Source organism: Somniosus microcephalus, chromosome 19, assembly GCF_052327205.1.
Source record: "Somniosus microcephalus isolate GS21.2 chromosome 19, FLI_Smic_1.0, whole genome shotgun sequence".
NCBI classification, from domain to species: Eukaryota; Metazoa; Chordata; class Chondrichthyes; order Squaliformes; family Somniosidae; genus Somniosus; species Somniosus microcephalus.
The window spans coordinates 20,192,361-20,213,539 of record NC_141005.1 but is presented as its reverse complement, the minus strand read 5'-3'; the positions used below and the strand labels follow the sequence as shown (position 1 = coordinate 20,213,539).

Genomic DNA, 21,179 nt, shown 5'->3' with positions numbered 1-21,179 from the left:
TGTGTGTTAGGGGAGAAATTCTTCAAGCTCCAGTCTCTGAAAGCAAGAGACAATTCGTTTCTGCTGACAGGGATCATTTAAAGAAAAGCAAAGGACGAACCTTATTGAGTTTGTCCTTCACTCCCGCTACTAGCACTTTTGTGCTCCTTGACACTTTTGTGTTAGTAAGCAGTATCCGGAGGGTGGGGATTCTGAAATAGAGAGCGAGAAAAAGTTACTAAAAATAAAATAAAAAATTTGAATACATTACATTTATTGTACTCACTTTATAGCAATATCATATCCACATGCATTCAACACTGTGCGAAGAACTTCTCCATTTAAAAAGGGAAAATTTGTTCAGGCCCCAAGTCATTCATTATTGTTTCTACACTGTTTGCTTAACAAAGGAAACACTTTGTTCAACATGAGACCTTCCCTTTCTGAAACCAGTTAGTGTTCAAAGAATGAGCTGTGTCTGTACCACTCAGTGAGCTGAATCTTACCAAGATGCCGGATACTAACTGGGTTAGAGAGAAAAACTACAGCTCACAATGGCATCACACACGTGTGGTACGATGATATGTATGCTGTCGTTTGTCAGAAGATAGTTAAAGGCCATGTTTCTTTCAATGGAAAGACTTGAAACTAGATTTTAATTTTTTTTAAAGTTAGATACAAAAATTATCCTGCTTATTTTATGCCTGTTTTTTTTTTTAATATAAAAGTGAATCCCCACCTATAACAAACAGATTAAAATGTCATTAATTGAACGTAATCAAACTCTATGGCATAGCTTTTCAAATTGGGGTCCAAGGACCCCGAGAGATCTTCAAGAGGATAGCAGGACAAGCCAAAGATTATCTGTATCAATATTTCTGTATTGTATTATTTTCCTGTATTTGTTGACGTAGGAGGACGTTTTCTGAAGTGATAGTACAGATTTACTTTGGGTCACTGGCTTTCAGGAGTTGGGACGGGGGACTGTCACTATTTAGAAGAGGTCCCCCACACAGGAAAGTTAAAAACTGCTTGACGTAAGAAAACTACTGGGCACTTGGTCTGAGTATTAAACAAGGCTTTAATCAACTGTTTTTCAACATGGAGATCTAGTTGTGTCCTTCACTAGTTCCTGTTAAAGAATGTCCTGAGCAAGCTGGGCCCATGCCCGAGTATTTATACTCTCCCTGGACAGCGCCACCCGCAGGCCGCCCAGTATTACTTCATTAGTCATTTCCACATGAATGACGAGATTCATGTCACTGCTGTTCTATGGCAATATCACCAGCACGTAGCAAACAGATTACCCCTTAACTGCAATTCGAATCCTGAAGCAATTATAAAATAACAAGAACCACTACAACATCTCCATGCCACTATGCCCATTCACTTATTTTCAACTCATCCACACTGCTGTCATTGAGACATACATGAACGCCTTCCCGATCAGTGCCATTTGCAGGCCTGTCACCAAAGTTCCCTTTAAGGTGCGCGGTTGCGCAGCTGCGTAGAGGTCCCGCACAGCCAGTGAGCCGGCTTTTAAATATAAAAAACGCGCGTGTACTGAATTTTGAATGGCCTGCGCAGCTCGTTAAAGGGGCCACGAGGGCCCAAAAAAAATTTAGAGGGAACATTGCCTCTCACCGTTATCATCTGCTTCCCCCAAGTGAACAGACATACTTCCTCAAGGAGGAACATGCTGTCAGACCAGACATTGGTCACCGAGGATGAATAAGCTGACTGAAGTTAGCCAGAAGTTTATACGGTCCATTTAAAAAAAAGTTATGTTTAATCCGTTAACTGATCAAATGACATTTGTAGGTAAAAAAAATGTCCGGAGCAAGGACCAAGCTCAGCTTGGATCCTGCACCTCTTCGCCCTGCTCTTGTTCCTCATTCTCTCCAATGTGTTTCCTGTATTCCATGGACATAAATTGGAGAAAAAGATCCTCCTCTGTTGTAACACGGTTCAGAACGCTTGATACAGAACTTTATTTGCACGTGAAGTACTGGTGCTTACACATTTTAAATTAGGGTAGGCTTGCTCTTCTGCTTTTTACTTGAACACAAACAGACAAGCAATTAACCCAGAGCAGATTATTTACACTATGACTGGACCTATTTGTTATAAGTCCAATCAACCTTGCATGCAAACAACGACGACGACGATGACAACTTGTATTTATATAGCACCTTTAATGTAGTAAAACATTCCAAGATGCTTCACAGAAGTGTTAGAAGACAAAAAAAATTGACAAGACATTTCCATACAACAAATGGCAAGGTGGTGTTTGCTACGTTCCGATAGACTGCACAATATTTCACAAGTGTTCTGTCATTGACTTTAGGACGTGTGCTTACAGCTGCAACCTCGGCCACAATCAAAGGAGCGAGGACGAATTTAAAGAGTCACTCTGGCCCATCCCCTGTCAAATTTCCTTGTACAGTAGTTGGCTCAAAATCACCAAGATCTGGGAGCATCTCACCTACCCTCGTAGCTGTAAAACTGCATGTGGTGCAGAGACCCCAAATTTGAGAAGGGGGCAGCGGGGGGGGGAAATGGGGAAGTTTACAAGATGACCATAAATATGAAAACTTAGTAAAAATACAAATCAGAATGTTAAATTTTAATTTTTTCAACAAAACAAAAAAGAACATGACCACAAGGCACTGTTTTTACAAAATAAGGGGTAAATGGGATTAAGTTATTGGAGCTATGTAGTTGCAGCCTCAGACAGAAGTAATTCATGCCAAAAATGGGCAAGTCTCCAGCATCAATGTCCCCCATTTTAAATATGTAAACAAAAGAAAACATTTATCTATTGGATTGGAAATTTTGATAAATTAACAAATAAACACCCTTCTCCATCACATCAAAATATTTAATAGCTTGTCAATATCAAATTATTGAATCCTTAATTTTTCATGCAAAGGATTGGAGTACACTGGAAAGCACTACAGGGTTATTAAAAGTACCACATTCTAGTAACATTAGAGTTATTTTCTAAAGTCAGTCAGAATGAGTAAAAATAGGTACCTGGACAAAGGGACAATTTTACCTGCGTGGTATCTCAACACTCCGCCTAAAGCAGAAAAAGGAAAACACATCATTAAAGATTGCAAACAGTAGACTGACATAAAAGCCATATTTTACAAGCTAGATCCTGGGCTCGTCGCTGAGCGTCTCACCTCCGGGATAAATATATCTACTTGCACCGGGATTTCATTAAACCGCGGATAATCCCGATTGATTAGCAAGTCCATCCAGCAAGCGGCTGAGCCATGCAGACTTGGGAAGTCCCTGGTTTGATCCCCAGTTTGCGCTCAGTAACCAATCCCGCCAGTGTTGGCAGTAGGGACGTGCCACTACTTAGTGACCATGGGTTACAAAAGGGAAACTTGGCTGGGGGTCTTTTGCTTGATCACTACCTAGTAACCCCTACTGGAAGTGTGCCTTTGTGGTATCAGCAAGGACAGATTTGGGTGCTGCTGTGACGCCTCCCACTGTGGTCGAATCACCTGCCAACATTCACCATCAAGGCTGATGCATGAATAATGACCAACTGGAAAGGGAGTCAAAAAAATCCCATTTAAATTATCCATTTATTCTCAATTCAATTTAAACAGAAACGCTGAATTGAAAAAAAATTAAATGCAACTGGTGATATTTGTGAAATGTTGTCACTTTAAAAAAAATTCATTCCTGGGATGTGGGCGTCGCTGGCAAGGCCAGCATTTATTGCCCATCCCTAATTGCCCTCGAGAAGGTGGTGGTGAGCCGCCTTCTTGAACCGCTGCAGTCTGTGTGGTGAAGGTACTCCCATAGTGCTGTCAGGGAGGGAGTTCCAGGACTTTGACCCAGTGACTATGAAGCAACGGCGATATATTTCCAAGTCAGGATGGTGTGTAACTTGGAGGTGGTGGTGTTCCCATGCGCCTGCTGCCCTTGTCCTTCTAGGTGGTAGAGGTAGTGGGTTTGGGAGGTGCTGCCGAAGAAGCCTTGGCGAGTTGCTGCAGTGCATCTCGTAGATGGTACACACTGCAGCCACGGTACGCCGGTAGTAGAGGGAGTGAATGTTTAAGGTGGTGGATGGGGTGCCAATCAAGCGGGCTGCTTTGTCCTGGATGTTGTCGAGCTTCTCGAGTGTTGTTGGAGCTGCACTCATCCAGGCAAGTGGAGAGAATTCCATCACACTCCTGACTTGTGCCTTGTAGATGGTGGAAAGGCTTTGGGGAATCAGGAGGCGAGACACTCGCCACAGAATACCCAGCCTCTGACCTGCTCTTGTAGCCACAGTATTTATGTGGCTGGTCGAGTTAAATTTCTGGTCAATGGTGACCCCCCAGGATGTTAATGTTGGGGGATTCGGCAATGGTAATCCTGTTGAATGTCAAGGGGCAGTGGTTAGATGCTCTCTTGTTGGAGATAGTCATTGCCTGGCACGAATGTTACTTGCCCAAGCCTGAATGTCATCCAGGTCTTTCTGCATGCGGGCACGGACTGCTTCATTATCTGAGGAGCTGCGAATGGAACTGAACACTGTGCAATCATCAGCAAACATCCCCACTTCTGACCTTATGATGGAGGGAAGGTCATTGATGAAGCAGCTGAAGATGGTTGGGCCTAGGACACTGCCCTGAAGCACTCCTGCAGCGATGTCCTGGGGCTGTGATGATTGGCCTCCAACAACCATCTGCCTTTGTGCTCGGTATGAGCCAGTGGAGAGTTTGTCCCCCGATTCCCCATCGACTTCAATTTTACTAGGGCTCCTTGATGCCAATCTTGATCAAATACTGCCTTGATGTCAAGGGTAGTCACTCTCGCCTCACCTCTGGAATTCAGCTCTTTTGTCCATGTTTGGGCCAAGGCTGTAATGAGGTCTGAAGCTGAATGGTCCTGGTGGAACCCAAACCGAGCACCGTGAGCAGGGTATTGGTGAGTAAGTGCCGCTTGATAGCACTGTTGATGACACCTTCCATCACTTTGCTGATGATTGTGAGTCGACTGATGGGGCAGTAATTGGCCGGATTGGATTTGTCCTGCTTTTTGTGGACAGGACATATCTGGGCAGTTTTCCATATTGCCGGGTAGATGCCAGTGTTGTAACTGTACTGGAACAACTTGGCTAGAGGCGCTGCTAGTTCCGGAGCACAAGTCTTCAGCACGATAGCCGGGATGTTGTCAGGGCCCAGAGCCTTTGCTGTATCCAGTGCACTCAGCCGTTTCTTGATATCACGTGGAGTGAATCGAACAGGCTGAAGACTGGCTTCTGTGATGGTGGGGACCTCAGGAGGAGGCAGAGATGGATCATCCACTCGGCACTTCTGGCTGAAGATGGTTGGAAACACTTCAGCCTTGTCTTTTGCACTCTCGTGCTGGGCTCCGCCATCATTGAGGATGAGGATGTTCATGGAGCCTCCTCCTCCCGTCAGTTGTTTAACGGTCCACCACCATTCACGACTGGATGTGGCAGGACTGCAGAGCTTTGATCTGATCCGTTGGTTGTGGGATCGCTCAGCTCTGTCTATAGCATGTTGCTTCCACTGTTTTGCATGCATGTAGCCCTGTGTTGCAGCTTCCCCAGGTTGGCACCTCATTTTTAGGTACACCTGATGCTGCTCCTGGCATGCTTTTCTACACTCCGCATTGAACCAGAGTTGGTCCCCTGTCTTGATGGTAATGGTAGAGTGAGGGATATGCCGGGCCATGAGGTTACAGATTGTGATGGAATACAATTCTGCTGTTGCTGATGGCCCACAGCACCTCATGGATGCCCAGTTTTGAGCTGCTAGATCTGTTCTGAATCTATGCCATTTAGCACGGTGGTAGTGCCACACAATAGGATGGAGGGTGTCCTCAGCGAGAAGACTGGACTTTGTCTCCACAAGGACTGTGTGGTGGTCACTGCTACCAATACTGTCATGGACAAATGCTTCTGCAACAGGAAGATTGGGGAGGACGAGGTGTAGCGCGGCTAAAACCCGGAAAGACTGGGGAAGCGGAAGTCCTGCTGATGTTAACGGCAGAACCTCATTAACATTTTCTTCTTTCGTTTCCTGCCCGGCAGCTGGCCAGATTGACAGGCGGGTCGGCGGGAAACTAGCAGCAAGAAGCTTGGGATTGGAGCTTCGCGGTGGGTGGGGGCGAGTCACGCGCAGCAGGAGGCTTGAAATCGGAGCTTGGTCCCAGGGGAGGGGGGGGGGGGTCATCGATCGCAGCAGCTCCGTTAGATAATTAAGTAGATTACTCAGCTCAAATGTAGCAGATCAATACATGCATGAACTAGCTGATGTACTGTCTGAATGTGGCAGGAGTGCACCACACATTGTACCAATGAATAATAAAATGTGTTTTCTAAGCAAGCACTTTATCAAGCGAGAAGACAGTATGCAATTTAAATTGAAATGCATCAGTGACTATTTTCAGATGTTCGGTGATTTCAAGCAGTCAGTCCGTATTAACTCTGATTCACTTGTGCTCTTTACCAGCTGAAATAAATACATCAACTGTTTGAGAAAGACTGCAGATCAGTTCTTTAACCCATATCAAAGTACCGACTGTTAAATGGATTTAATTAAACTGTCCTGTGCAACCAATGTTCCCTTTAAGCTGCATGGCCGCGCAGCGCTCAGCAGCTCCCACGTAGCCGGCTCACTGGCTTTTAAATAGGAAAAACCGCACACGCGGTATTTTGATTGGGCCGCGCACTCAAAAAAAATTAAAGGGAACATTGGTCGCAACCCATCTCGTCTCCATTTTACCAATACTAATCTAGACAGTAATCCTCAAACCGTTCCTTTCTTTTTCTTCCTAAACAACAAATACATTATTCTGCATGTTCTATTTCCTTGCTGCCCTCCTCACCATGTTTAAATCAACAGCGTGCGCACGGTCTCCTACTAGAACTCAGTCTTTACTAGGGCCTCAAAACTGTGTTTCCTTCCCCCTCCAATGTTCAGGCTGTTTGGTATCATTGAATCATTATTTCCAGATTTAGCTCCCTGCCTCTTTTCAGCTTTCACCATCATCCTTTACCTTGGTTTCTCAATCCTAAAAAAAGCCAGGAGGCACACTTTCTTGCTACAATAAGCATAGGTGTATTGCTGCTCTCCATGTACTTTTCTTAGTGTGCTGTCCGTTGTCTCGCCCAATAGAGATACAAACACTGGTTTTGCACTGCGTCTGACTACATCTTTCAGGAGTCAGGACCCATTCAAATTTAAAATGGCAGAATTCACATCCTACATATTGTTGGGTGCTGTTGATGGCAAGTCATCAAGGCAAATTGCCACAACATTTGTGAAAGAACTGCTATAACTGTTAAGCACTGGTAAAATGTTCTGACTTCAATATATACTAAACAGTACCCCATGTTCCCACAGCATTATCCACACCGGACGGGTTTCCATGGATCAGCTTCTCTCCCTGAAAGGCCCATTTGTTAATCAGTTCCAGCTCATCCTCATTCCATCTGATTATGGGTAAAAATAGAGAAAAAAAAGCATTAAACCTTTGGTCATTGTGAGTAGGGATAATTGATTCGTTTTTGCTTAAATGTCATTTGCCCTTGTGTAGAGGCAATCATCTTATCTTCAATTGCTATGTTTTGCAAGTACTGGTTGCATTGTTTAATATTTGGAACATTGTGATATAGTTAGAATCTTATCAAGTAAGGAGCACTTAAGTAAAAAGGATAATCAAAGAAAGGGTGAGACCACTTGGCTCCCTTCATCTGGATGAAGGGAGATCTGGAATGCGCTGCCTGAAAGGGTGCTGGAAGCAGATTCAATAGGAACTTTTAGAAGGGAATTGGCTATATGCTTGAAAAGGAAACATTTGCAGAGCTATTGGGAAAGAGTGGAGGAGTGGGACTAATGGATAGCTCTTTCAAAGAGCTGGCACAGGCACGATGGGCCGAATGGCCTCCTTCTGTGCTGTATCATTCTGTGATTCTAACAACATTTCTATCTAACAAAACACTGCCAGGACATGGCTTTATTAGACTGTGTTTAATGGCAATTTTGCTTTATTTCTTCTCCCTGCCCCATCGCATGTATTTTCATATTGAATCTACATGTTGCAATTGCATTTTGTGTTCAGCAATTGCAAAACAATTAATCAGATTCCAAGTTTTTATTGCCATTCCTACCGAAATCTCATCTTTCGTCACCATGTTGCAGTTTCTATCCATTCCATTAACTACCTCCTCATCAGTATCAAAAGGTGCATTCCCCCACCCCCCCCACAAAGAGATTCATTTCCTCGGATTAAAGTTGCGGCTTTTGACGAGTGAAAAATTAACATAGGCAAGTTAAAAAAAAAAATGAACTTGTACTTGCCAAGTGGCAGGGCTAGATGCTTAGTGGCTAAAAGACAGTGATGTCAAAATAAGATAGGTCTCCCTGCAGCTGCTTATAGGCCCATTGCAGATCAGCCAGTGTAAAAATGCATTATCTGGATAGCCACACTCTTATCTGGCACTGAGCATGTGAAATTCAGTCATTTGGCTGGATAATCTGACCTCAAATATCCAATGAAAACAGTCAGAACCAAAAGTCTAGTTATTTCATTAGCGGTTTCAAATATCCATTATCAGGTGAACATGTTACAGATTATATGATTACAAATATTTTACTAAATACACACCTTAGAGGATTCCAGGTAAATATACCCAATAATAGAATTACAGAGTTACATAGAATTTACAGCACAGAAATAGGCCAGTCAGCCCAAAAGGTCTGTGCAGTGTTTATCCTCCACGCGAGCCTCCTCCCACCCTTCTTCATCCAATCCCATCAGCGTAACCTTCTATTCCTTTCTCCCTCAGACTGAGAGCAATAGATTTTTGTTGGGTGAAGGTATCAAGGGACATGGAGTAAAGTTGGGTAAATGAAGTTGAGATACAAATCAGCCATGACCTAACTGAATGGCAGAACAGGCTCAAGGGTTGAATGGCCTACTCCTGATCCTATGTACTCTGTACTGTACTCATGACCCACTCCTGCTAATCGAGTAGAAAGCATAGCCATAACAAGAATGGCACCAGAACTGAGGTAATAACCATCAGGAAAGGCTGAACAGGTTGGGGCTCTAGAAAAGAAAAGATTGAAGGTGACCTTTTCGTTGTTCGTGTTCGTTGTTCATGTACTTGTGCAATGACAATAAAGTTGAATTGAATTAATAGAGCTCTTTAAGATTATGAATGAGTTTAATAGGGTAGACGTAGAGAAGATGTTTCTATTTGAAGGGGAGTCCTAAACTAGGGGCCATAAATATAAGATAGTTACTAATGTACATGGACCATGTACAGCAGGCACCTCAAAGCACTGGAGAGGTACCACCAATGCTACCTCCGCAGGATCCTGCAAATCCATTGGCAGGATAGGCGCACCAACGTCAGTGTTCTTGCTCAGGCCAACATCCCCAGCATCGAAGCTTTGACCACGCTCAATCAGCTCCGATGGACGGGTCACATCGTCCACATGCCCGATACGAGACTCCCAAAACAAGCGCTCTACTCGAAGCTCCGGCATGGCAAAAGAACCCCAGGTGGGCAGAGGAAATGCTTCAAGGACACCCTCAAAGCCTCCTTGAAAAAGTGCAACATCCCCACTGACACCTGGGGCTCCCTGGCCCAAGACTGCACAAAGTGGAGGAGAAGGCTCCGGGAAGGCGCCGAACACCTCGAGTCTCTTCGCCGGGAGAAAGCAGAAGCCAGGCACAGGCAGCGCAAGGAGCGCATGTCAACCCAAGCACCCCACCCACCCGCCCCTTCAACCACCGTCTGCCCCCCACCTGTGACAGAGACTGTAGGTCCCGCATTGGACTCATCAGTCACCTGAGAACTCATTTTTAATGTGGAAGCAAGTCATCCTCGGTTCTGAGGGACTGCCTAAGAGAAGAGTTACTAATAAATCCAATAGGGAATTCAGGAGAATCTTATTCACTTGTAGTAGTGAGAATGTGGATATCGCTACCATATCAAATGGTTTAATAATCTAACTCTATACCCTGTGACAACTTAACCAGCAACAGAGACTTCCTGTTTAGAATCAAAATATCCACACTGGCCTAATGCTTTTCCCTTTGACTGAATAAATTTGTAAGTCTAATCATTAGAATAATATTTTCCTAAGACAGGGTATAAAACCTCAGAGGTTTCTTTGCTTACCTGGTGGTGCCTTTCTCCTGCAGAGCCGGGCAGGTAATGGCCCCACTGGCTGTTAAAAGGGCTGCTGCCAGGCACACACAATATGCAGCACTGGATCCCAGCCCAGCTCCTGTTGGAAGTTCAGACCAAACCAGAATGTCCACACTTGGCAACTGCCTGCCAACAACAATCCAAAATCAGCACAATATTATTGCAGGAGTTTTGCTTGCTGCACTACAGTGGGTTGGAGTCTTAGAAACATGCATATTTTCTCAACATCAGATTTCGACTGGCCCTCACTTCTTTCCACACAACCACTGTAAATGGCTCTCATGCCTCCTTGCACCATACTCCAGAAGTAAAAAGTATACAAAATTATGTTTCTATCCCGTTCTTGGTTATGTTCTTTCTTGCTACTGCCTTCATGTTGTTTCTGATTAACACAGCTACCCCACCACCCATACTTCCCTCCCTAACATTTCTAACTACATTTGCGACATTAAATAAAATTAAAACAGAGATAGACAGTTTCCTAGCTGATAAGGGAATTAGGGGTTACGGGGAGCGGGCAGGGAAGTGGACGTGAGTCTAGGTTCGGATCAGCCATGATCCTATTGAATAGCGGAGCAGGCCCGAGGGGCCACATGGCCTACTCCTGCTCCTACTTCTTATGTTCTTATTTCAGTCTGCAATATTTAACTGCCAGTCTTGTAACGTCTGAAGCCATGTTTCAATTATCCCTATTATTCATTACTCCTGCTTATTTTTGTCAGTTATTTTATTATTACTTCCTATAATCTTTTCTGTCTCCAGAGTATTTATATTATTTTTATCTCTATGACGTTGACCTTTATTCTCATCCCTTGTTCTTATCTTTAGGTTATGATTATGTCCACCCGAACTCCCTCCCAGTACAAGTGTATTTATTATACAGCTCTACTGTATAATATACTGGCAGGAATGACGTATGAGGAGAGATTGGGTCGATTGGGCTTATACTCGTTGGAGTTTAGAAGGATGAGAGGGGATCTCATTGAAACTTATAAAATTCTAACAGGACTAGACAGACTAGATGCAGGATGTTCCCGATGGCGGGGAGTCCAGAACCAGGGGTCACAGTCTAAGGATAAGGGGTAAGCCATTTAGGACAGAGATGAGGAGGAATTTCTTCACCCAGAGAGTGGTGAACCTGTGGAATTCTCTACCACAGAAGGCAGTTGAGGCCAATTCATTAAATATATTCAAGAAGGAGTTAGATATATTTCTTAAGGCTAAAGGGATCAAGGGCTATGGGGAGAAGGCAGGGACAGGGTACTGAGTTTGGATGATCAGCCATGATCTCATTGAATGGCGGAGCAGGCTCGAGGGGCCGAATAGCCTACTCCTATCTTCTATGTTTCTATGTTTACTGGGTGCTGTGCTTCTGCAACCTTAAAGCACCCTTAGCAGCTGCAATATTGACACAAATCTGCTGCCTGTCCTGACGCAACCATCAAAATTGGTGCCAAGTTGAATTGTATCTTTCGTACTGCAGTGAGTTAATGGGAGAGAATGGACTCAATACCTAGAGCTGGTGGAGATAGCGCCGTATAGATAAAGGAAGCAGAGGACACCGAGGCTCATTGTGTCCATACAGCCTTCTGGAATTCCTGCAAACCGTTTCAGTTGCTCCACCTGTTCCTGACTCGCAGCCTTTGGATTCCGGACATCAGCTACAAAAAGAAAACCATCAGCATCGTTAATGGGGCCACTGGGAAGAAGTCATTCTGTTAACACTAAGGGGGAAAAATTTGTGTTCGCCAACAAAGTTGCCGATGTCACCGGCAAATGCAGTTAACGGCTGCTGGAAATGGCCGCAACGCTAACCGAGTGAAATTGGTCTGGGGGCATGGAGTTAGGTGACGCAGCGCTCACCTGCCATGCAACGCCGTCCTGGTGGTGTTGCTGGACGGATCTAGGATCTAGATGCGGCGGAGACGGAGAAACTGGGAGAATGGAATAGAGTCCTTACAGGAGGCGGGGTGGGAGGAAGTGTAGTCCAGGTAGCTGTGGGAGTCAGCGGGCTTGTAGTGAATGTTTGTCAATAACCTATCCCCAGAGATGGAGACGGAGAAGTTGAGGAAGGGAAGAGTCGGAGATGGACCATGTGAAGGTGAGGGAAGGGTGGAAATTGGAAGCAAAGTGAATGAAATTGTCTAGTTCAGGGCGAGAACAGGAAACGGCACCGTTGGGGTCATTATGTATTCTTTACTTAAAGGTATTTGAAATACTGTGCCAAGCAGGGTAGTAGAGACAAAATGTATAGTTGTATGCTAACATTTAGAAGAGTTAGAATACCAGAGGTATGGGCTCCAGTGACCCAAATAACCATGTTTTCCACAACTGACTTCTCTTACATTGGCAACTAACTGCATATATGCTCAGGTACAAGATCTACATTAACAAATATAATGGAATAAATTGACAAAATGTGGGAAAATACAACAACTTTCATTTCTGTAGCACCTTTAAAATGTAGAAAAATGTCCCACAGCACTTAATAATCAAGACAGCAATCTGATCAAACAGTTCATAGGACAGGGAAGTTCTCACTGGTTGGTGACTGTTGTCTAAACCAGTTCCAGCAGGTATACTTTTCTCTGGTTGCGAATGTGAGTGAAAAAGTCAGTGTATGTTATATTTTATAAAAAATACACTTGCAGCAACATTATCCCTTGGATTGGTAACCAGAGGGAAATATCCCACAAGTCCTTTTTCAGCTATTAGTAGCTCTTGGAAGAGATTTAAAAAAAGACAGCTGGATGTCTAACACATGCAGAAACATCACCAAGCTTAAGAGTCTCCAAACCTAACTGCGAACAGATCTACATCTGTAAAATTTCTGTGTGCCCATTCTCTCCCACTAGGGACATAAACCTACCTACATAAGTCCAAAGAACTTGCGCATAGGTTGGCAGACCCAGGACGCAGGAGCCCCAAGGGTGTGCATGGATACTGTTGGAGCTTAACTAGCTAAAGAGCACAGGGTACTGCTAAGCTTCCCACTGAATATTCAAATAGGACAAGCCTACCATCAGGGCATTGGTTGCAAGGTTATCTGAAGCAGAGTAGGAAGAATAGCACAATCACCTTAAAAAGAGAGAGTATGTTGCCATCATCCGCCTAACCACAGCATTGAACCACTGAATAATGGTTCCTGCAACCTGATCACTGTCAGCATATGAAAGCATGATCTCACATCTGGCCTCCAATTACTGCCTTTGAATAACAGTTGTTCCAAATCACAGTTTCCTCATCAGCGAGAATACGGACATCTGCCTTCAGCATTATGGAAGGACTTGCGCAGGGTAGCTTCAATTAACCAGGCATCTGTTCTAGTCCAGGCTAATGCATCATCAGTGCTTAATCTAAGTCATCAGGAAAAAGGCACACCCACTGTACAGCGAACTCCTCCTCCAGGGTACTCTGATCAATAACGGACAGGCTCGCATAGGCTGGAGCCCTTTTTCCTGCAGCTGCTGCCTCTTTTAGTCATTGATCCACCACACAGCTTGGTCCTGGATCACACAAATAGGCCAGAGAAAGCCTTTCTGTTGCATGCCTACGAGCTCTGAGCCACAAAAGGAGAACTATATGGATATATGTCCTATATGCTACAAGCCTAAACTGCATTGGGACTTAGCTATCATTGAAGAAAAATAAGACAGATCAAAATGCCCTTTGCCCTGGTGAATTACAGGAAACTCTTTTTTAATCCGGCACCGACGAGACCAGCGTGGTGCCGGTTGATCAAAAAGTCCGGATTACAGAGAGGTATACTTGCCACAGGGGCGGGAGCCCCCGTTGCGCGGCCACAGGGGCGGGAGCCCCCGTTGCGCGGCCACAGGGGCGGGAGCCCCCGTTGCGCGGCCACAGGGGCGGGAGCCCCCGTTGCGCGGCCACAGGGGCGGGAGCCCCCGTTGCGCGGCCACAGGGGCGGGAGCCCCCGTTGCGCGGCCACAGGGGCGGGAGCCCCCGTTGCGCGGCCACAGGGGCGGGAGCCCCCGTTGCGCGGCCACTAATATATAGTAAAACTTACCTGAACCTACTCCTGAATGTTGCCGGTTAAGAGAGATCTCCGGATATTGAGATGCCGGTTAAAAGAGAGTTTCCTGTATGTCCAGGCTGAAGTCGGCATCCTCCAGGTATTGATATGAATCAACAATTGCCCCATGTATGCTCCAATAAGTACCTTTGAGATCCCTTCTTGAGCCATGCAAAAGAACAATACCACATTTGGGAGCACACACCACCATATCCCACTGGTTAGCCCGTTGTTCAGGTTGGTGCGTGGAATGTACTGGATCGCTCGGTGAGTTAGCCAACAATTTGGTGAAAAGTAGCATCAACATACTTTCAAAAATGCCTGAAATAGACACTCCTACTCTATCCTTCACCAAACCCTTCAACAGATCACTGAAGGAGACATTGAATAGACTAAGCGACCGCGGACAATTGTACTTTCATCCTCTTTCAACAAATCTACCCGTACATGGATCTTGGTGCAAAAATACAAAAGCGTGATAAAATCCACGATTTACCCAGGTACTCCCATGGTTTCTAGCTTCTTCATGATGTCTGAATGAAGTACCAAGTGGAAAGTCTTTCCAAAAAAAAATTGATAAAAAGGGATGTTGCCTTGAATCTTATAACACTCTGATCTTATATAAAGCCACCATCTGTTGTTCATATTCTTCATGAGTGAAATCCACCCAGCTCTTTTCTCTATTACGGTTTCTTTTCTCTGAATACTCTATGTGTCTCCAGAGCATCTTATTTACAAACAACAATTAAGGAACCACCTTAAAAGCCACTGGTATCAGTGAGATTCCTTGCTAGTTTTTGGACTAGGATTCCTCTTCTTGAGGATAGAAGCCACAAGCGCATTTGGATGTGATGACAGTCACACTGTAGGATTACAGGCTGATAGATCAATGACTGACATTTTTACTGCCAAAAATATTGTAGTTGTGCAAAAGACAAGGCTGAAGCATTTGCAACTATCTTCAGCCAGAAGTGCCGAGTAATGATCCATCTTGGCCTCCTCCTGAGGTCCCCAGCATCACAGATGCCAGTCTTCAGCCCATTCAATTCACTCCACGTGATGTCAAGAAATGGCTGAAGACACTGGATACTGCAAAGGCTATGGGCCCTGACAACATTCCGGCAATAGTACTGAAGACTTGTGCTCCAGAACTAGCTGCGCCCCTAGCCAAGCTGTTCCAGTACAGCTACAACACTGGCATCTACCCGGCAATGTGGAAAATTGCCCAAGTATGTCCTATCTACAAAAAGCAGGACAAATCCGACCCGGCCAATTACCGTCCCATCAGTCTACTCTCAATCATCAGCAAAGTGATGGAAGGTGTCGTCGACAGTGCTATCAAGCAGCACTTACTCAGCAATAACCTGCTAACTGACGCCCAATTTGGGTTCCGCCAGGGCCACTAAGCTCCTGACCTCATTACAGCCTTGGTCCAAAACATGGACAAAAGAGCTGAACTCAAGAGGTGAGGTGAGAGTGACTGCCCTTGACATCAAGGCAGCATTTGATCGAGTGTGGCATCAAGGAGCCCTAGCAAAACTGAAGTCAATGGGAATCAAGGGGAAAACTCTCCATTGGTTGGAATCATACCTAGCACAAAGGAAGTTGGCTGTGGTTGTTGGAGGTCATTCATCTCAATTACATGACATCACTGCAGGAGTTCCTCAGGGCAGTGTCCTAGGCCCAACCATCTTCAGCTGTTTCATCAATGACCTTCCCTCCATCATAAGGTCAGAAGTGGGGATGTTCGCTGATGATTGCACACTGTTCAGCACCATTTGAGACTTGTCAGATAATGACGCAGTCCGTGTCCATATGCAGCAAGACCTGGACAACATTCAGGCTTGGGCTGACAAGTGGCAAGTAACATTCACACCACACAAGTGCCAGGCAATGACCATCTCCAACAAGCGAGACTCTAACCATCGCCCCATGACATTCAATGGCATTACCATCGCTGAATCCCCCACTATCAACATCCTGGGGGTTACCATTGATCAGAAACTGAACTGGACCAGCCATATAAATACTGTGGCTAGAAGAGCAGGCCAGAGGCTGGGAATTCTGCGGCGAGTGTCTCACCTCCTGACTCCCCAAAGCCTTTCCACCATCTACAAGGCACAAGTCAGGAGTGTGATGGAATACTCTCCACTTGCCTGGATGAGTGCAGCTCCAACAACACTCAAGAAGCTCGACACCATTCAGGATAAAGCAGCCCGCTTGATTGGCACCCCGTCCACCACCTTCAACATTCACTCCCTCCACCACCGGCGCACTGTGGCTGCAGTGTGTACCATCTACAAGATGCACTGCAGCAACTCGCCAAAGCTCCTTCAACAGCACCTTCCAAACCTGCGACCTCTACCACTTAGAAGGACAAGGGCAGCAGACGCATGGGAACATCACCACCTACAAGTTCCCCTCTAAGCCACACACCATCCTGACTTGGACTTGTATCGCCGTTCCTTCACTGTCGCTGGACCAAAATCCTGGAACTCCCTTCCTAACAGCATTGTGGGTGTACCTACACCATATGGACTGCAGCGGTTCAAGAAGGCGGCTCACCACCATCTTCTCAAGGGCAATTAGCGATGGGCACTAAATGCAGGCCTAGCCAGCGACGCCCACATCCCATCAATGAATTAAAAAAAATTGACATAGCCAGTAACTATATTAGGAATTACTTTATAATTCAAATCTATACTATATAAACAAATATATAAGTTACTTACCAGCCATCTAGGTTAACTCAATTCCACATTCCAGAATAAAATGAGAGAAAACATGGTTTAAATCACAATGTTTTCTCTAATTTTCCTCTCAATTTTTCTCCACTTTTGACTCCAGACTCCCTGCATCAACCCTCTGCCAATGTTGCTCTGAACTGACTACCAGGAAATAGGCAAGAGTCTCTTCCCTGAGATTTTTCCTGCAGAGATTCACCAGGCCTCTCTGCCTGCGTACCACCACACAGCAGCTGGGCTGAGATCCGGATCCCACTGGGGCAGGGTACAGCATTGTGTTCCTATGGGCTGTGCCAGCTGGGCTGAGATCCGGATCCCACTGGGGCAGGTACAGCATTGTGTTCCTATGGGCTGTGCCAGCTGGGCTGAGATCATGATCCCACTGGGGCAGGGTACAGCACTGTGTTCCTATGGGCTGTGCCAGCTTGCAAGCTCACATCCTTATGAATTAATGTCTCTGCCTCTCCCCTCAGAAAGAACTTACTATGACAGGTGCAATGTCCTTTATTCTTTACAGTTCTATTCATTTAGTTGCATCTTACCATCAATTGCTGTCAGCAGGAACTGGAGGGCAGCAGATTTCCAACTAAGATGGATGTTAATATTAGGCAAGTTTAATTGTACTCTTTGATCAGAACATGGTCGTATCCGGAGATATGTTTTTAAGTTTAAGCTGACTGCCAGAGCCACCTAGAATCATAAAAAGAGTTTGCGTAAGTACCTTGGAATTTCAAAACAAAATATACATCTCTGCAAGCCCTTCACTTACAGGATAAGTAACTCAGTGATGGCCAAATCTCTCTTTAGAAACATAGATAGAAAAATAGGAGTAGGCCATTCGGCCCTTCGAGCCTGCTCCGCCATTCAATGAGATCATGGCTGATCCTCTATCTCAATACCATATTCCCGCTCTCTCCCCATACCCCTTGATGCCTTTTGTGTCTAGAAATCTGTCTATCTCCTTCTTAAATATAGTCAGTGACTTGGCCTCCACAGCCCTCTGGGGTAGAGAATTCCACAGGTTCACCACCCTCTGAGTGAAGAAATCTCTCCTCCTCGCAGTCCTAAATGTCCTACCCCGTATCCGTTCTCTGCTGCATTAATGATACCAAGCAAAAGCATTGAGTTTTTAGCTGCTGATATCTGCCACAACACCCATTTTGTGAAGGGAACAAGAAATGGAAAATGACAAAAAATTGCCATTACACTCTGCAGGTCATTTTTAAAAAATCAATTACATGGGAGTGATTACAAGTGGAACAAGTGATTTGCCATTGCTCAGAAACTGGAATTTACACGGTCTCTAGGTCTTTTAATGCAAAACTACATTAATATCAGTCAATAAATCAAATGAAAGGTCATCAACCTGAAATGTTCATTCTCTCTCCACAGATGCTGCCTGACCTGCTGAATGTTTCCAGCATTTTCTGTTTTTATTTTTAATCAAGCTATGGGGGAAGCAAGCTGTATGTGTTCGTGGTCCTTGGCTTTCATAAAATACTGCATCAGACTCCTTTACAAACTAAGATCAGCTATCAAAAGTAAGACATAGATGTAGATTAGTAACCTAGTTAAAGGGAAGGAGCCAGAGGCTAGTCACAAGAGGAGTTAGGTTACAATGCTAAGTGGGGGAGAAAGTATGATGTGGGGTGTCCCAGGGGTCTGTGCTGCAAGCCCTCCAGTTTCTTCTACACATAAATTGACAATGAATCACAATCTCATTGCAAAGGAGTGACATTTGCAGATGACACCAAACTAGTAAACTGGACTCCGGAGGCATCCAAGAACAGTTGGCACATGTAGTCTGTGATGGGACAGAATTTGGCAAAAAGGGGAGTTGAAAGGGACCTCAAGGTGTTGGTTGACTCATTGCTTACCATGTCTAAAGGTGGCAATAAACAACGCAAATAGGGTTATATTGCCAAATCGGTAAAATTAAAATCTCCTGAACCCACATCTGGAGTGCTGCACAGAGTATCCGGTCACCATCCATCATGGAGACCATTCAGGACACAGGGACAGTGCAGAAGTGAGCAATGAGGCTGATCCCTGTTGTCAGAGGGACAAGCTGTGAGGAACAACTTGATAAGTCTTGAAAAGAAGCATCTCAAAGGAGACTTTATAGAGAGAGGGTGTTAAATTCAGCCCTGGCGCAGCATTAGGCGCTCGCGCACAGATGTCGAGGTCAGTGGGAGCCCCGGATCGAAGGCCTTGGACCTCATCATCATGAGGATGGTGCTGGGGAGGGGGTAGTTCCTCCAAGTTTGTACTGTGCTTAACACAGCTACGTGATCCAATTTAACCCCCAGATTTACTACCCAAAGCAACACTTTCCGATATGCTACAGAGGCCGCCAAAGGGCACAGGTTCAGAGTTGTGATGGGCAATTTCAGGGCAGATGTCAGAAAGCATCATAGAGATTGATCAACAGCTGGACAGGGTTGTCAGCAAAAGCAGCTGACGCCCGAACGCTGGACTTGTTTAAGAAACAACTAGATGCTGTTGTGGGAAGACGATGGAGGTGGTGTTTCATCTGAAGGGCCTTCTTTAGCCAAACCTACTGATTTATACAGCACAAATGTAAAACTTCAAGGCACCTGTTGCGAGTATGCTGAACGGTATCACATTGCTCACTCCCATTACAAGGCAACAATTACATCAACTAATTCAGATGGCAGTTACAAATGGCAAAAATATCTATTGCGTTTCTTTGACATCACCTGAACCTCTTTGATGAGATCAATGCCTTGAAATTAAACCGAATCATATGGGTTGCTTTTTAGTGAGACTTCCTCTTTTAAATGATGAGTTACCTTTCCATGGACCACAGCATGCTCTCCATGCAAAATAACCTTCCCCGGAGCAGATATAATAAATGTCTTGCTTGCCATTGTAAAAAGTGTGTCCTAAAAAAAGATACATTTTAACTTCATTTGACAAGAAATCAACCCATTAACTTCTTCTTGATTAGAATCACTTGTTAAAATCAGGAAGTCAAAATTAATCTGGCAATAAAATTACTACAGAAGCTTTGAGCGAGACTAAACATTGATTCAAAGATATTTCAATCCAATGTTCCTAGAACAGTAAATATAGAGAACAAACTTTTTTTTAAAAATTTGTCAGCGACGCTCACCAGGCCACATTTTTTTACCTAAGCCTAGTGAACCATGGCAGACCGTCTGGTGATGGTTCCCCACAGTGGAGTTAGCTGGACATAAAAAAAAAAGAAACACTTGCATTTATATAGCGCCTTCCACAACTTCAGGACGCCCCAAAGTGCTTCACACTTTTGAAGTATGGTCATAGGACCAGATAATCTGTTTATAAGTGATGTTGGTTGAGGGATAAATACTGGCCAGGACACCAGAGAGAACTCCCCTGCTCTTCTTTGAATAGTGCTATGGGATCTTTTACTTCCACAAAGGCAGGTTTAACATAAAAGACTTAAATTTATATCACGCCTTTCACGACCACCGGATATCTCAAAGCGCTTTACAGCCAATGAAGTACTTTTTTGAAGTGCAGTCACTGTTGTAATGTAGGAAACACAGCAGCCAATTTGCGTACAGCAAGCTTCCACAAACAGCAATGTGATAATGACCAAATAATCTGTTTTCGTTATGTTGGTTGAGGGATAAATATTGTCCAGGACACCAGGGGAGAACTCCCTCGCTCTTTTTCAAAATAGTGCCATGGGATATTTTACGTCCACCTGAGAGCGCAGACGGGGCCTCGGTTTAACATCTCATCCGAAAGACGGCACCTCTGACAATGCAGCACTCCCTCAGCACTGCATTGGGGAGTGTCAGTCTGGAATTTTTGTGCTCAAGTCTCTGGAGTGGGACTTGAACCACCAACCTTCCGACTCAGAGGCGAGGGTGCTCCCACCTTTGACAGAGCATGTATGAAGTCATCCTCTCTGACTTGTCCTGGTCAGATTTTAAATGCTGTCTGTGCTTTTTTTGATTGCAGCTCTGATGAAGAAGATCTGAAGCAATGTTTTTTTTTCCCCCAGACGCGCGTTTTCTGTCCCAATGAAAAGAAAAGACGAAGCAGTGGCGATTGCCCAGCTACTTACATCGAGATAACGCTGCTAATTTGGCCAAACCCTGCCTGCCCGCCGGCCCAGGACCTTCAGAACCAGCGGGCCTATTCCAACCTCTCTCGCGTCGCCTTTGACGGTTGTGCCGTGCCGTCTCCCGGGATACCACGCCCCCCA

The 21,179-nt window shown here is 45.0% G+C and overlaps 1 protein-coding gene across 2 annotated transcripts in view; it reads right to left on the bottom strand.

The window, feature by feature from the left end:
• The window catches only part of mvk (mevalonate kinase), a 29,166-nt gene extending 8,032 nt beyond the window's left edge, over positions 1-21,134 (bottom strand). Inside the window, exons 1-8 of one of the 2 annotated variants that reach the window (XM_085961317.1) lie at positions 21,039-21,134; positions 19,771-19,863; positions 17,500-17,647; positions 11,694-11,841; positions 10,151-10,306; positions 7,347-7,450; positions 3,016-3,061; positions 101-191 (exon numbers count right to left, since the gene is read on the bottom strand). In XM_085961317.1, coding sequence (XP_085817443.1) covers positions 101-191; positions 3,016-3,061; positions 7,347-7,450; positions 10,151-10,306; positions 11,694-11,841; positions 17,500-17,647; positions 19,771-19,848 — 771 coding nt within the window. In that variant the 5' untranslated portion in view covers positions 19,849-19,863; positions 21,039-21,134. Of the gene's footprint in view, positions 1-100; positions 192-3,015; positions 3,062-7,346; positions 7,451-10,150; positions 10,307-11,693; positions 11,842-17,499; positions 17,648-19,770; positions 19,864-20,197; positions 21,015-21,038 lie in introns of those variants that run through there. The other variant, XM_085961318.1, reaches the window with a different exon arrangement.
• Between the last annotated feature and the right edge of the window lie 45 nt (positions 21,135-21,179).